Source organism: Micromys minutus, assembly GCF_963924665.1.
Source record: "Micromys minutus genome assembly, chromosome: 22".
Taxonomy (NCBI): domain Eukaryota; kingdom Metazoa; phylum Chordata; class Mammalia; order Rodentia; family Muridae; genus Micromys; species Micromys minutus.
Genome location: NC_137957.1, coordinates 5685733 through 5702807, shown reverse-complemented (window position 1 = coordinate 5702807; position 17075 = coordinate 5685733). Strand labels below are relative to the sequence as shown.

The 17075-nt window shown below is 37.7% G+C and overlaps 1 protein-coding gene across 2 annotated transcripts in view; it reads left to right on the top strand.

Moving 5' to 3' along the window:
- Positions 1-7071: 7071 nt before the first annotated feature.
- LOC308434718 (olfactory receptor 6C3-like) overlaps positions 7072-17075 on the top strand; it is a gene marked incomplete at both ends in the record, with an annotated part of 78184 nt that continues 68180 nt past the window's right edge. The window contains one exon of one of the 2 annotated variants that reach the window (XM_080935110.1): positions 7072-7146. In XM_080935110.1, the coding sequence (XP_080791236.1) occupies positions 7072-7146 (75 nt within the window). Of the gene's footprint in view, positions 8026-17075 lie in introns of those variants that run through there. The other variant, XM_080935109.1, reaches the window with a different exon arrangement.

Below are 17075 nucleotides of genomic sequence, written 5' to 3'. Positions count from 1 at the left end.
GGAAAAAGGACAGCCTATTCAACAAATGGTGCTGGTCCAACTGGCACTCAGCATCCAAAAGAATGAAAATAGACCCGTTCTTATCTCCTTGTACAAAGCTCAAGTGTAAGTGGATCAAAGATCTCCACATTAAACTAGATACACTGAAACTATTAGATGAGAAACTAGGGAAAACATTAGAACATATAGGCACAGGAGAAAATTTTCTGAACAAAACACCAATGGCTCAAGCTCTAAGGTCAAAGATTAACAAATGGCACTTAATGAGATTGCAAATTTTCTGTAAGGCTAGGATATTGTCAAGAAAACAAAACAGGAGCCAACAGAATGGGAAAAGGTCTTTACCAACTCCACATCAGATATTGGCTTAATATCTATGGTATACAAAAAACTCAAAAAGCTAGACACCAGAGAATCAAATAAGCCTATTAAAAATGGGGTACAGAGCTAAACAAAACGTTCTCAGCTGAGGAATATCGAATGGCTTAGAAATATCTGAGGAAGTGCTCGACATCCTTAGCCATCAGAGAAATGCAAATCAAAACAACCCTGAAATTCCAACTCATACCACTCAGATTGGCCAAGATCCAAAACTCAGATGACAACAGATGCTGGCAGGGTTGTGGAGAAAGAGGAACACTTCTCCACTGTTGGTGAGATTGCAAACTAATACAACCACTCTGGAAATCAGTCTGGCCATACCTCAGAAAATTGGACATGATACTACCTGAAGACCCCGCTATTTCTCTTCTGGGCATATACCCAGAGACACCTTAGTACACAACAAAGATATATGTACCACAATGTTCATATCAGCTCTATTTATAATAGCCAGAAGCTGTAAAGAACCCAGATGTCCTTCAGAAGATGAATGGATACAAAAATTGTGGTACATTTACACAATGGAAACCTACTCAGCCACCAGAAACAATGACTTGAACAAATTCTTAAGAAAATGGCTGCATCTAGGCAATATCATTCTGAGTGAGATAACCCAGTCACAAAAGAAGAGACATAATATGCAGTCAGTGAGAGTGGGATGCTAACCTCAGAGGCTCGCACTGCCCCAGAAACAACTTACAGAATGTGTGAAGTCCAAGAAATAAAGAAAACAAAACAAAACAAAAAAATCTTTACACAACAAAAAAACTTTGACTATTTTCATGTTACATTTTATTTTGCATGTACAATGTGCTCATTGTAACTATTGGGTTTTCGATGCATACAGTCAAACCCTTAAAAAGATCAAGTACTGACTATTCATATATATTTATGTAAAAATTATTTTAAACTCTGAAAATAAGTACTGACAAAAATGTATTTTATAATTTTATGCAAAAAAATGCTTGAAATCTTTACATTTATCTTTGTTTTGTAAAATAAAGATGTTAAAAAAACAAAACAAAACAAAACAAAAAAATCTTTACACAACTAGAAAACTTTGACTATTTCCATGTTACATTTTCTTTTACATGTACTTTATGCTCATTGTAACTATTAAGTTTTCAATGCATACTATCAAACTTTTAAAAAAATCAAGTACTGACTAAAAATATATTCATACAGTTTTATGTAAAAATTATTTTAAAACCTGAAAAAAAAGTACTGACAAAAATGTATTGCATAATTTAATGCAAAAAATGCTTAAAATCTGTACATTTATCTTTGTTTTGTAAAATAAAGTTTTTTTTAAAAAAAGAAAAAAGGACAGCATCTTTAACAAATGGTGCTGGTTCAACTGCCAGTTAGTATTCAGAATAATGTAAGTCAATTCATTTTTATTTCCTGGTACAAAGCTCTAATCCAAGTGGATCAAAGACCTCCACATAAAATCAGGTACACTGAAATTGATAGAGGAGAAAGTGGGAAAGAGCTTAGAACACATAGGCACACGGGGATATTTCATGATCAAAACAACAATTGCTTCTGCTTAAAATGTAGAAATGACAAATTGGACCTCATGAAATTGCAAAGTTTTTGTAAGGCAAAGGATACTGTTAAGAGAACAAAACAGCAACCAACAGATTGGGAAAGATAGAGGGCTAATATTAAATGTATACAGAGAACTCAAGAATTTAGATTCCAGAGCATCAATAATCCTATTAAAATGGGGCATAAAGCTAAAAAAGAATTCTCAATTGAGGAAAATCAAAGCATTCTTATCTTCTTGTACAAAGCTCAAGTCTAAGTGTATATAGGACCTCCACACAAAAACAATCAAATAAAAGAAAAAGTGGGGAAGAGCCTCAAACACATAGACCAGGGTTATATTTTCTGAATAGAACACCAATAGCTTATGCTCTGAGGTATAGAATCAACAAATGGGACCTCATAAAATTGCAATGGTTTTGTAAAAAAACAATGCTGTCAATGGGACAAAATGGCAACCAATAAATGAAAAAAAGATTTTTTTTTTTTTTTTTTACCAATCCTACATTTGATAGAGGGATACTATCTAATGTATATAAAACTCAAGATGTTTAGACTCCAGAGAATTAAATAATCTTATTAAAAATGGGGGAAAGAGGTAAACAAAAAAAGTTTAAGTGAGTAATATTGAAGAGTTGAGAAGCACCTAAAGAAATACTCAACATCCTTAGTTATCAGGGAAATGCAAATCAAAACTATCCTGAGATTCTACCTCACTGTAATCATAATGAGTAAGATAAAAAATCTCAGGTTACAGCATATACTGGTGAGTATGTGGAGAAAGAGGAACACATCTTCATTGTTGGTGGGATTGCAAGCTGGTAAAACCACTCTGAAAATCAGTCTGGCAGCTCTTCAGAAAGTTAGACAGTGTTACTTTCTGACACAAGTAATATACCTCTCCTGGGCATAAATGCCAAAGATGCTCCAAAATATAACAAGGATACAAGATTCCCTAAGTACTTAGCATCCTAATTTATAAAGCTGGAAAGAACCCAGATGTTCTTCAAAAAAGGAATGGATTCAGAACTGTGGTACATTTATACAATGGAGTACTATTCAGCTATTAAAAACAATGACTTTATAAAAATCTTAGGCAAGTGGATCTAACTAGAAAATATTATCCTGAGTGAGGTAACCTAGACACAAAAGAACACATATGGTCTTCACTCACTCATAAATAGATTTTAGCCCAAAAGCTTGAAACTCCCAAGGTATAATGCACAGACCTCAACAAGAAGGAAAACCAAATTGTGAACATTTCAGTTCTTCCTGAAGGGGGAATAAAATAATATTGGGAAAATCATAGAGACCAAGTTTGGAGCAGAGTCTGAAGAAAAGGCCATCCAGACACTTCCGCACATGGGATCCATCCCAATGTAGCCCCCAAACTCATTCAATATTGCTGAAGCCAAGAAGTTCTTCCTGAGAGGAGCCTGATATGGATGTCTCCTGTGAGGCTCTGCCAGAGCTTTACCGATAAATTCAAAGCAGTCGATACAGAATTACACTTGTATGCAGGCTTAAGTGGATAGAATTCCAACACTGCGATTAATTTTCTTGTAAGGGTTTGTCCTTTATTTGATTTACGACCCTCCAATGTAAGTGACATACCCAGGCTTATACGGAGAGATTGTGCTTGATGAGTTTCAAAAACAAAGACATGAAGTTTGGTGGTTATGAAAGGAGAAGGAAGAGGAGGGCAAAATAACTGAAGAACATTGTAAAAAGTTCTCAAAGAAGAGTGATTTTAATGTAAATAGATGCTGAAAAGTACATAACATGTACTATCCACCTATATGGACACCATTTAGATAATAGTTTATGTAATTCAGTAAAAAACATAAGCTATAATTGTAATTATTAAAATAATATTTCTACTTTTAAATATGCCTGCTGTCATTTACTTCCAAATATTAAAAGAAAACTTGCTTCAAGTTTTCTAATGGTTTTGTTTTATCACCACAATGTCTTGAGAAAAGTAGTAGTTGCAACATCCTTATAGTCTTTCACCTTTGATTTATGGTAAGGAGATAAAAACAGGCAATTCTAGCTAGTTCTTGACTATATGAATTTTCTCCCTTGTGTCTTTGGTCTTTACTGTTGTTATGGCTGCATTTTTGTGTCTCTAAGGACACTGACCACACTACAGCATCTTTCAGGATGTTTTTGCCCAGGTTCATTATAGATTCTCATTAGTGAGGTCTGAACATATGTCACAGAGGACTCAGATATTTATTTATTTAGCTAGTTTCAGGTTTAGGAAATAAAGAAAATGCAAATATGAATAGTATAAAAACATGCCCAAAGAAATCATTATATGTGTGCTTTGAAAAAAAAAGAAGACAATACTTGAAGTTGTGTTTTATTTTCAGCCAAAAGAAATCTAAAATATATGCATAGCATAAAAAGGAACAAAATCTCATTAAGAAAATCTGTCCAGTGTGTTGGTGATGAACTACTTTGGAAGGTTTTGTGGGACTAGGCCTTCACACAGCATGAGAAAAAGTAGGGATCTGTACATGTACACTGAAACTGGAAAGTTCTACATGAGTCTTTCCTGGTAGGTTTTCTGTATTAAAGTAAAATCCAGACTCTTGTTAAAGAATCAGCTGAACCTACCATTAGCTGTCAGAAGAGTAAGCACAGTGGCTCTTCATTCAAGTACATCTTTGGTGATGGTTTTTCTGGTAAGCATATAGGACCTGACATACCAAAATTATTTGCTGTAATTATTTGTATAAATTGTTACATAAAGCTACACAGATGGTTCTGAGTTGTATTTTAATTGTGCTGTTTTATTTTTTTCATCAAAGTGTAAATACTATGTGCATTTATGGCCTGTTGCTGTGATTTCCTAACCTCACCCTCCCTTTTCAAGTGAAAAGATGTAAAATAAAAAATCATTCAGACTGATAATTTGTCCTAATGACAAAATTGGTTCTCTGGAAACTTTTTAAGAAAAATTTTTTTGGAAGATTTAGTTATTTTCTAAAGCTTGTCTCTTAAAAGACTGGATATAACTGTCCTTAATGAAGTAATTGAAGGTGATTTTAGTGTTATTACTGCAACATAACTACACTGTAAATTCAGGGCAAAGTAAAGTTTATGAGCAACATACTTGTACATAAAGGTTCTAAACTGATATAGCTTTTGCTAGTAAATCTGCATTTTAAGAATTATGGAAAGATTAAAATGCACTTTGCAAATATTTAAACAGTATTAATATGCATAATAACCTATAGGAAAAATATTTAAAGTGTAGCATATGTTTATGTTACTTTTAATATAGGTAAAACTTCAAAATAATAACAGTTTACAAAAATAATGAGAGTTTTTAACTTTTAACACAAATATTGTGAGGTAAGTTAAATGGTCTTAGGGCATTTATGGATATACAAAATTATTTTCTATATATTTTCATGTAAAAAATATGAAAATCATACATGAATGCACATGAATGATGTATGTGAATTCTTTGACTTCTATCTTGAATATATTACTGACAGATGTCTCAAGAAAGCTAAAATTTTCAGTAACCAAGTAACAAGGAGAGCTAATGAAAGGAGGAGATGATATTGAACCAGCATGTAGTAAAGTAATGACTTTATTCACTAGTAACTCTCATTTTGAAAATACAAAAAGAAAATATCAAGATCAAATTTAAAACCTACCAAAATTTTAAAGTTAAAATCACTGAGCTTAGTTAACAGCTCCGTGGATAAAATGCTGGTCAGCATATAGACCTGAGTTCTGATCCCCAGCAACTATTTAAAAAGTCAGAGCGGTGGTGCACACTTAGGAAAATACATAGAGTTCACTGGCTAGCTAGCTTGGCCAAGGCAGCAAAGCCCAGGTTCAGTGAGAGATTTTGTCTCAGAAAAATAATGTGAGTACCAATAGAGCAGAATACCTGATGTGACCCTCTGTGCTCCAAATGCAAGCACATACACATACATGAACACCTCTAACAGAAAAACACATATGTACACATAAAAATATCATACAGAGATATGAAATAGTTTGTCAGTGACAAAACTTTTTACAGCTGTATCCCCAAAAGAATGTAATGCTACTTTCAGTCTGTAAACCAGTGGTGTGGGTATGTAAAAATACTGCTGAAGTATTTCACGCAATTGGATGACCATTCTGGGACTGTGCTGGTTTGGGTTGGTATCTGAGTTAAGAGAATAGAACAGTACATGAATTCGATAAGCTCACATTCTCTGAGAAAGTGTCAAAGTAGAATCACCTGACACTGGAGCACAAATGAGCAAAGCAGACAACAGAGCTTTAGGCAGAGGTTAGTAAAGTGAGATTCAAACTGAACTTCTAAATAAGTAGTTATTCAGTCAGTATATGGAGAGCAAGTGTACTATTTTTAACTTGATTTTGAACTAGATGTCATTGATAAGTTTTTAAAGTATTTTCCATACTCAACACACTGAAAGAATAAAGGTTATATGTTTTCATTTCTAAGCTTGGATAAACATTTTCACCTGTAGTCAATTGTATATCCCAATAAACAGTGTGTATGAATTATATCCTAACAGAAAAATATGAAAAGAGAGATGTTATAAAGGAATGTAGAAGTTTCAACTTAAAAGAGAAAACATACTTCATAAATGCATCCTTAATCATCATGAAAAAATGTAAATTACAAATTTCAGCTAAAGCAACAGAGCCTGTTCATGGAATGCAGATGAGTTGTTACGTCTTTATATTCTATGGAGGACCAAATATTTTAGCAAAGGGATTTTAATGTCCACCTTTTAGATACAAAAGAAATATCAAACATACAAAGATAGTGCTTTCATTGAATGAGAACGCTTTATGATTCAAATCTAACACTACAAGGGAACCTAGTTAGGTATAGATTACAAGATCAAAAATGAAGATTAAAAATATCATGTTTAAGTTGATTTTTGAGATATATTTCAAATTGTGAAGCCGATCAACTAAAGCAAATTATTCAATAGCTAAACACTCAAATTTGAACACTATCAGTTTTCACTTGCAGAGGAAACGACACAGGAACAAGTTCAGTATAACAGTCACTGTTCACTGCTCTCTGGCTCTGCTGCATTGCAAAGAAGAAATCGGTACATTTTACCTGAGGATTGAACAATTCAGAAGTGAATAATGAAAAACAACACATTAACCACCTTCATTCTGCTGGGACTAACAGACGATCCTCAACTTCAGATTCCGATTTTTGTGTTTATATTTTTCACCTACATGCTCAGCATAACTGGGAATCTCACTATCATATCTCTCACTATATTGGACTCCCACCTTAAAACACCCATGTACTTTTTTCTACAAAATTTCTCCATATTAGAAATTTCATTTACATCAGCATGTATTCCTCGGTATTTGTACAACATAGCAACAGGAGACAGGTCAATCACATATAATGTTTGTGTCACTCAAGTGTTTTTTACTGATGTTTTGGGAGTAAATGAATTTTTTCTTCTGGCCATTATGTCCTATGATCGCTATGTAGCCATCTGCAAACCCCTGCATTATGTAACCATCATGAACAGGAAGGTGTGTCAGAGGCTTGCTCTCTGCTGCTGGATGGCTGGCTTGTTCATCATATTCCCACCATTTACCCTGTTCCTAAATTTGAGATTTTGTGATTCAAATGTTATTGACCATTTCTTCTGTGATGCATCTCCTATGTTAAAGATTTCATGCTCAGACACTTGGCTCATAGAGCAGCTGGTGATTGTCTGTGCAGTGCTGACCTTCATTCTGACCCTGGTGTGTGTTGCTCTGTCCTATGTACATATCATCAAGACCATTCTAAAGTTCCCCTCATCCCAGCAAAGGAAAAAGGCCTTTTCTACTTGTTCTTCTCACATGATTGTAGTTTCAATCACCTATGGAAGCTGTATTTTCATTTACATCAACCCGTCAGCTAAGGAATCAGTGGCTATCAATAAAGGTGTAGTAGTTCTGATGACATCAATTGCTCCCATGTTGAATCCATTCATTTATACTCTGAGAAATAAGCAAGTCAGACAAGCCTTTAGTGATTCTTTCAAAAAGATTGCCATTATCTCAATGAAGAAAGAAAGTGTTCAAATATAGAAATAAAATATTAAGCATAAACCATTAAAGTATATATATATATATATATATATATATATATATATATATATATATATGTTTGTTTTTTCTTCAATGAATCAGTATTTGAATGGACTTTCTCAAAAATTTTTGAGAAAAGGACAGGAGAATGCATGTCATATAAAAACAGTGGTGATGAACACTGTGAAGAAGGCTTAATTGAGAATAGAGCCTGGAGTTAGGAGAGAACAGACTATAAGTGGAGAGTTAACTACATCTTATGAAGTATAAACAGTAGAAAACCCCACTCCTTTATAAACTAATTCAAAATATTTTAAAGAATTTTGAAGTCTGTCTAGATAGATTATACTGTTCTCAAAAACCATGGGTTATAAAATTACAGTTCTAATGCCAGGTATATAATATCTAGCTCTCTATGTCTTTTTCATTAGGGAAGTTTCAAAGATCCTCAAAATAATACAAGCCATTTTTCTGTTTTGGCTACCCATCACAGCTAGGTGACATACCTTATGGCTGAAGACATCACATAAATTATAAGATGTGGAATAAATCAACCTGAAATTGAGATAGAATCTTCTTTCCTAGTGGTTCGCTTTTGTTGTACCAGAAGACTCGATGCAGTGTTATTTTTTTTGGGGGGGGTTAGCTATATATTTCTTACCAAAAATGGGCCTTACATACTGTATTAACATTAACATTCTATGTGAGACATAACTGGCTTACTTAATAGTGGTGTATATGTTACAGGGATAACCAATGACTTTCTGATTACATTTAAGATCCTCACTACTGCAAGAAATTATTGCGTGGTAATGCAGATAAGGAAAGTCAATGGCTAGAGAGGTCATAGAGCCTAAGTGGGAAACCTAATACTGCCCTTTAGCTAAATCTGCACCTCAAACTAGCTTCTAAATATTTGTTTTTGTTCTCAGAAATTAGTGCTGCCTTCTATGCTGATCAGAGTAGCTTCTTTTGAAGGGGTCAAAGACTCCTAATTGGTAAGTGAGCTGAGAATGAGTGTCTGTTGAGTGTGGCTGGCTAGGGTAGCCTGAGTTGCAATTAATGCCCCAGGACTGAAGGGGTCATGCAAAGAAGTTGAGGCTTGGCACCATGAAGAAAGCCTATGAGAGGCTATTGGCAAAGTCTAGTTGCAGCAGAAGACAGTAGTGTTTTGGAGATGCCAGTACCATGAGATGATCACCAAGAAAAGCAGTGCCAGTGGAGAACAGGCAGCTGAAGCCTAGAAGACAGGTGTGTGCTACAAAGGGCAGAGCTGGAGAAGTGACCCACACCCTAGGAGGAGCCCAGAAGTTTGTGAGTGATTTCAGATATTGGATGGTTAGAGTTTAATTTTACTTTTGATTGTGACTGTGCTCTGATATTTTTCCTTCTTGAAGGAAGAAAGTATTTTAGTGGAGCCCACTGTTAACAGACTTTGAATTGAAAAAAGCTTTTGAATTTAAAAAGAGATTGGATATTTTAAAGGGATTGAAATTTTAATATGTAAGATTTTGTAAAGACTGGGACTCTTAAGGTTATTTAGATCTCGGGGATAAATAAGAAAGTGAGGGTTGAGGTTTAATAGTGATGTGTTTGTGTGACAAGTTGACAAGGGGTCAATTGTACTGGTTGTTTTTTTTCAACTTGCACAAGCTGGAGTTATTACAGAAAAAGGAGCCTCAGTTACTGAAATGTCTCCATGAGATTGAGCCTTAAGGCATTTTCTCAACTAGTGTTCAATGGAGGAGGGCCCAACCCATTGTGTGTGGTGCCATACCTGGGCTTGTAGACCTGGGTTCTATAAGAACGCAGGCTGAGCAAACCAGGAGAAGCAAGCCAGTAAGTACCATCCCAGTATGGCTTCTCTATCAGCTTCTGCTGGTACACACATACACACCCAGATACACACACACACACACACACACACACACACACACACTCCACATAATTACTTGTCTATTAAAATTATAGACTCTAATAAGTACTATATCATCATCATCATTATTAATTATAGGCTCAGGAATAAAATTGCTTCTGAGTGTTTGGCTTTTAGTGGGCAAGCAGTGAATTCTGGTAGTAGTGACTCAGCTGTCTGTTGGCTCAGGTGTGGAAGTTCTTGTGAGGCTGTTCTGGGAGCTCAGCCCTCTGCGCACAGGTCCTGAGTATTACTGGCAGGGACCTGGCTCTTTCTCTAGGCCAAAATGGACCCTTTTTCAGATAGCACAGTACTTTCTGCTCTCTGCGAACTCCTGGTGTGCCAGGCTCCCCTCTGGTCCAGGTGTATGAGGGGCTGTAGAGCTGAACTTCAAGCACTGCCTTTCCAGGGCAGATCCTGGTTCCCACTGGCAAAGGCCTGTGCCTTACTGTGGGCCTGTGCATTTAGTCCACGAGTACAGGTTTTCTAGGTGGCTACCAGGTCCCTCTGCCAGAGTCCTGGCACTTACTATGGGCAGCCTAGGCATGTTTTCCACAAGCTCCACCTAACCCTTTCTGAGCTTTGGTTACTCACAGTGCAATCTCACCAGGTCTGTGTCCCAGGGTCTCTGCTGTTTAGGTGGCAAAGTGCCTGTGTGTGGGTCTGGTCCACATGCTCTGGCTTTTTCCTTGTTGAAATTTTATTACTGAAGATACCTCACACTTTATAACAGAAGCCTTGTATTATTTGAGCTGTATTTAATAGAAAAGTCTTTTTTTTTGTGGTCAAGTTTTCATAGTATCAGAAAGTACCTTGCAAGCTTCCATGAGAAGCAATTAATAGTCTTAGCCAAATGATAAACCACAACCATGGTCAGAATGACAAGATAACAATTAAAGTCCAATAGTGGCACTCACCATTGCCACTATTGTTGTGGTAAGCAACAGTTGTCTAAGTGAGCCAATGGACACTCATTAGAAGGAAACTCATGACTGGCACTAGAAACCTAACCAACTTGTAGGGTCTAGTGACATCATGGATGTTAGAAGAGAATCTATTACTACAATTCTGCCACACAGCATAAATTCTAACTACATCTGTATACCCATAGACAAATGTAGCTATCATTCTTCAACAAAAGAAATTTTCCAAAAACTTCTACTATTATTAAATGAAAATTATAATTAAAACATCAACAAACAAAAACAAATATGCATGCACACACGTGCATGCACAACTCGACACAATGCAGTGAGACCACAGTCCAATGGAAACATCTACTGTACAACACATACATGTATGGCTCAGGGAACCTGGAAAAGGGAACAGAGAGATTGTAAGAAACAGAATACCAGGAACTCTGCTGTAAAACTGTCTCTCCTAAAAATGGCTGAATAAAAAAGACTTAAGCAATTATAATATCAATAGTCATGCTAATGTAGAAGAGGAAAAAAAAATCTCACAGTATCTCACCCCTAGATAAAGAACTTCAGACACTTATTTATAATATCTAGAAACTGGGAAGAACCCAGATGTCCTTCAACAGAGAAATGGATACAGAAAATGTGGTACATTTACACAATTGAGTGCTACTCAGCTATTAAAAACAATGACTTCATAAAATTCTTAGGTAAGTTATGGAATTAAAAAATGTTATCCTGAGTGAGGTAACCCAGTCACAAAAGAACGCACATGATAAGTAAATGTCAGCCCAAAAGCTTGGAATACCTAACATATAATTCACAGACCATTGATGCTCAAGAAGAAGAAATACCAAAGAGTGGATGCTTTGATCCTTCTTAGAAGGGGGTACAAAATACTCACAGGAGGAAATACAGAGACAAAGTGTGGAGTAGAGACAGAATGAAAGGCCATCCACAGACTGCCCCACCTGGGGATACATCCCATATATAGTCACCAAACCCAGGCATTATTGTGGATGCCAAGAAGTACATGCTGACAGGAGCCTGATATTGCTGTTTCCTGAGAGGCTCTGGCAGAGCATGAAAAATACAGAGGTGGATGCTCTTAGGCAACTTTTGCACTGAGAACTGGGCATCCAATGGAGGAGTTACAGAAGGGACTGAAGGAGCTGAAGGGGCTTGTAACCCCATAGTAAGAACAACCAGACCCCTGAGAGCTCCTAGGGACTAAACTACCAACCAAAGAGTACACATTGAACAACCATCCATCCCACTGTTGAAGGAGATCTGGGTTCTTTGCAGCTTTTGGCTATTGTAAATTATAAATGTATTGTAAGGTTGCTATGAACATAGTGGAACATGTGTTCATGTTATATGTTGGAACATCATTTGGGTATGTGTACAGGAGTGGTATAGGTGGGTCCTCAGGTAGTACTATGTCCAGTTTTCTGAGTAACCTCCAGATTGATTTCCAGAGTGGTAGTACCAGTCTGCAATTCCACCAACAATGGAGGAGTGTTCCTCTTTCTCCACATCCTTGACACCATCTGTTTTACCTGTGCTTTTGATCTTAGCTATTCTGATTTGTAAGAGGTGGAATCTCAGGTTTTGATTTGCATTTCACTGATGACTAAGGTTATTGAACATTTCTATAGGTGCTTCCTAAATATTCAGTATTCCCCAGTTGAGAATTCTTTAACTCAGTCCCCCATTTTAAAATAGGGCTATTTGATTCTCTGGGGTCTAACTTATATGTTCTTTTGGTCTTTTTTGAAAGAAGAGTTTTTTTATTGCCTTTTCTATGGTGCAGTTTCCCTTTTCATTGGATTTTTCCATCTATTATCCTTTGTAAGGCTTGATTTGTGGAAAGATATTGTGTAAATTGGTTTTATAATGGAATATCTTGGTTTCTCCATCTATGGTAATTGAGCGTTTTGCTGGGTATGATAGCCGGGGCTGTCATTTGTATTCTCTTAGGTTGTCTATAAAATCTGTCCAGGATCTTCTGACTTTTAGAGTCTCTGTTGAGAAGTCTGGTGTAATTCTTGACAGGTCTGCCTTTATATGTTACTTGACCTTTTTGACCTACTGCTTTTAATATTATTTCTTTTTCTGTGCATTTAGTGTTTTCATTATTATGTGACATGACAAATTTCTTTTTTGGTCCAGTCTATTTGGAGTTCTGTATGTTTATTGGCATCTTTTTCTTTAGGTTAGGAACGTTTTCTCCTATAATTTTATTGAAGATATTTACTAGTCCTTTAAGTTCGGAATCTTTGCCATCTTCTATAAGAGCTTCTTACATTTTCCATTTTCTCTGACTGTTGTGTCAATGTTTTCTATGGTATCTTCTGCCCTTGAGATTCTCTCTTCTATCTCTTGTATTCTGTTGGCGATGCTTACCTTTATGGTTCCTGATGTCTTTTGTAGGTTTTCTATTTCCAGGGTCATCTCTTTGTGATTTCTTTATTGTTTCCATTTCTATTTTAGATTTCAGATGGTTTTGTTCAATTCCTTCACCTGTTTTGTGTGTGTGTGTTTTCTGTACTTCTTTAATGGATTTTTGTGTTTCTACTTCCACAACAGGCTTCTCCCTGTTTACCTGTTGTCTCCTGTATTTCTTTATGGAGTTATGTTTTTCCTAAAGTCCTCTATCATCATCATCATCATCATCATCATCATCATCATCATCATCATCATCATCTGATTTGATTTTAAATTTGAATCTTGCTTTTCCTGTGTCTTGTGATATCCAGGACTTGCTATAGTGAGAGAACTGAGTTCTGATGATGCTATGTAGATTTGGTTTCTGTTGCTTATGTTCTTGTGCTTGCCTTTTACCATTTGGTTATCTCTAGTGCTACCTGTTCTGCTCTCTCTGACTGGAGCCTGTCTTTGTGATCCTGGTTGTGTCAGAACTCCTCAGAGTCCAGCTGTCTTCTGTGATACTGTGATTTTGGGATTTTGTAATTCTGGGATCCTGGGAGTGTCAGAGCTCCTGGGAGTCAAGCTGTCTCTGAGATGCTGAAGTCCCAGTATGACCAAGCTCCTTAGGTCTTGTTATGTTAAAGGTCCTGGAAGTCAAGCTTTCTGTGAGTGTTGTAGGAGTGAATGGATGGGGGATGTGTCAGAGCTCTGTGTTTGCTCTGGGAACAGACACAAGTTGGAATGAACCCATTCTTCTGGTGGTGCAGGGATTTGCATTTTTCTAGTTCCTGTGGAGGTCCCAGTTATTCTGGGTGTTGGAAAAGATATTGTGGTCTCAACTGTGATCTTGAATGTGTCATAGCTCCAGTGCCCCTGGTGTGTCCAATCTCCTGGGAATCATGGAACTAGTATCCAAGGTCTGCTCAGGGCAAAAATTCAGAATGGAAGGAACTCATGCCACTGGCTGGGTGGCAGTTTCCATATCCCTGGATCCTAGGGGACCCAGGTCCTACTGGTTTTGGAGCAAATATTGTGCCCTCCTCATGTGTTATCTTGCAGTGTGAGAGCACCTGGGTGTTGGGCTTACTCAGGGTGTTGTGGGAATGGGTGTAAGACCAGTTTCCAAGGTCTGTTGAGAACACAAATTCAGACTGGAAGGGTTATAACTTCTCAATAGGGGTGAGCACGAATAGGTTCTTCCCCCATCCATACTGTCAATGATCTCTGTTTTGTCCAGCTGACTACAGGTGTTGTATGTTCATGAGTGTTGCTACCATATCATATCCAGAGGATAGCATTCCCAGCACCCTTCTCCATCCTCTACCCTCATGGCTTCTTTTTCTTTCTATTCCTATTTTCTTGGTGTTTTTGATCTTCTGGTGGTGGTGATTAATGCCTTCTTTAGGGTTGATCACTCAGCAGACACCTTTTGTAAAAAAAAAAATAATAATGTATGAGTGCTCTGCTGTATATACATCTGCCTGCTGGAGGATGGCATCAGATTTCCTTGTAGATGGTTGTGAGCCACCAAGGGGTTGCTAGGAATTAAACTCCAGACCTCTGGAAGAGCAGCCAGTGTTCTAAACCATTGAGATATTTCATAACCATTAAGATATTTCATTTGATTTCCACTCAAGAGACACTCATTCTCAGCACTTTTACAATGAATAGTTTTTGACCCATTAAATAGAAGCAATTTTGATCAGCATTGAAGGAAGCACTAATTTATGAGAATAACAAATATTTAAAAGACAGATTGAGGCAGTTTCCAGCCAGTGGCCCTTGGGTGCAGAACAGACATCACCTGCCACCAGGAACAGCAGAGATACAGGGACACAGGCCTGGTGAGAAAGCATTCAGAGTTGAGGACACAGAAAGTGAGCCATCCCCCTGCTTGGTTCAGGGAACCAGGAACCATGCATTGAGCTGTCTGTTTCCAACTGGCAGCCAGTGCATACAGAATAGATGCCAGGCATCTGCCACCAGGAAAGCAGAGATCCAGAAACACAGGCCAGGTACAAGGGAAATGCAAAAACCAATCACTGACAACAAGACAATGTATAAACACAGACAACAAGATGGCAAGAGGAAAATGAAAGAACGTACCCCAGGGAAACCAAGACAACCTGGCAACACCAGAACCCTGCTCCCCATCACAGCAAAGAGTGAACTGCCAAACACTCCAGAAAAAGAAGACTCAGACCCGGAATCATACCTCAAGATGATGAGGGAGATCCTTAAACAAGAATGGGAGGGAAAGCATAAAGAATTAGAAGCTTTTAAAGAAGAAACAAGAAAAACACTCAAAGAACTAGAGGAAAACAGAACCAAAGAGATGAAGGGATGGAAGAAGGAATTTAAAACAGAAATAGACACAATAAAGAAAACACTAAAAGACAACCTTAGAGGTAAAAAACCTAAAAAAGAAATCAGGAGTCACTTATGCAAGCATTTCCAACAGATTACAAGAGCTGAAAGAGAGAATCTCGTGGACCAAAGACAACATTGAAAACATAGACACAAGAGTCAGAGAAGATGCAAAAACCAAAAAGCTTCTAACCCAAAATGTCCAGGAGATCCAGGACACAGTGAGAAGACTAAACCTGAGGATAATAGGAATAGAAGAGGGTGAAGAATATCAACTAAGAAGCACAGTAAATATCTTCAACAAAATCATAGAAGAAAACTTCCCTACCCTTAAGAATGAGATGACAATGAGCATAAAAGAAGCCTACAGAACTCCAAATAGTGTGGACCAGAAAAGAAATTCCTCCCGACATGTCCCGCGCTACCATCTTGCCAGCAAGAATGCACGCAGAACACCAGGATCCTTCTGCAGCAAAACCTTTATTGAATCTTGAAGAGGAAGACTCCTGGCAGGAAAAGGCACCCTAATTTATACCCCCCAAGGGTGGCATGTCGCTGTGTGATTGGCTGCCCACCAGTGGTCTGATCGTGACGCCCCAGGATGGGTGGTGACTTGGCTCGAATCACTCTTTGCATATGTGCCCAGTGGTTATTTACCACACTTTAGCTGATTCATGGCACCTGAAACCAGCACCATCTTGTAAGGGTGCAGCCTTTGGCCCTCAACATTTCCCTTTTTTTGTTTTACTAGAACAAGGCTGGTCTAGGCCTCTGTAGTTAGGTCTATCTGCTGTGGCTCCTGTGTTATGTCATTCCTCCAATGTCGCAGCCTTATCCGTCATAGGGTGACCCTATCACCACCGGGGCCCATGTCTTAGATTGGTCTGTGCATAAGGAAAGTTGCCCATCTCTGGATACCACAGTGCTGTGCGACAACAACTGCTAAATGACCTAGGGCGAACTCTACAAAAGAGGCCAGCCAAAAAATGAATTAGTGGGGAAGTCATGATCACCCTATCGCGTGCAATGAGGAAACCTCAGCGACGTGCAAGGGCTGATCAATGACCGCTGAGTCTGTTTTGTCCCAGTGCAATGGATCTATAAATCTGTGGGGTGCAAGAGCAGAGAACTCAGAAGCTGACTAATTCTTGAGCATAGATAACCAAATTTTAGGGGAGGCCCCTTGTTCAATGGCCACAAGTGCTTGAGTGATAATGACCTTGTCATGTTTCTGTTGAGACCGGAGTCTGCAAACCAACCACAGCAGGAACACCAACCCACAGCAAAATATTGCACAAAAAAGACCCACCCCCACCCATTCCTTAAAATAGGAGAAAATCGAAGAGATCCAGGTAGAGAGGCCTTCTGTCAAAGACAGGTCCACTTGTGTTGAGTTGATAGCCAACACTGCTGCCCTC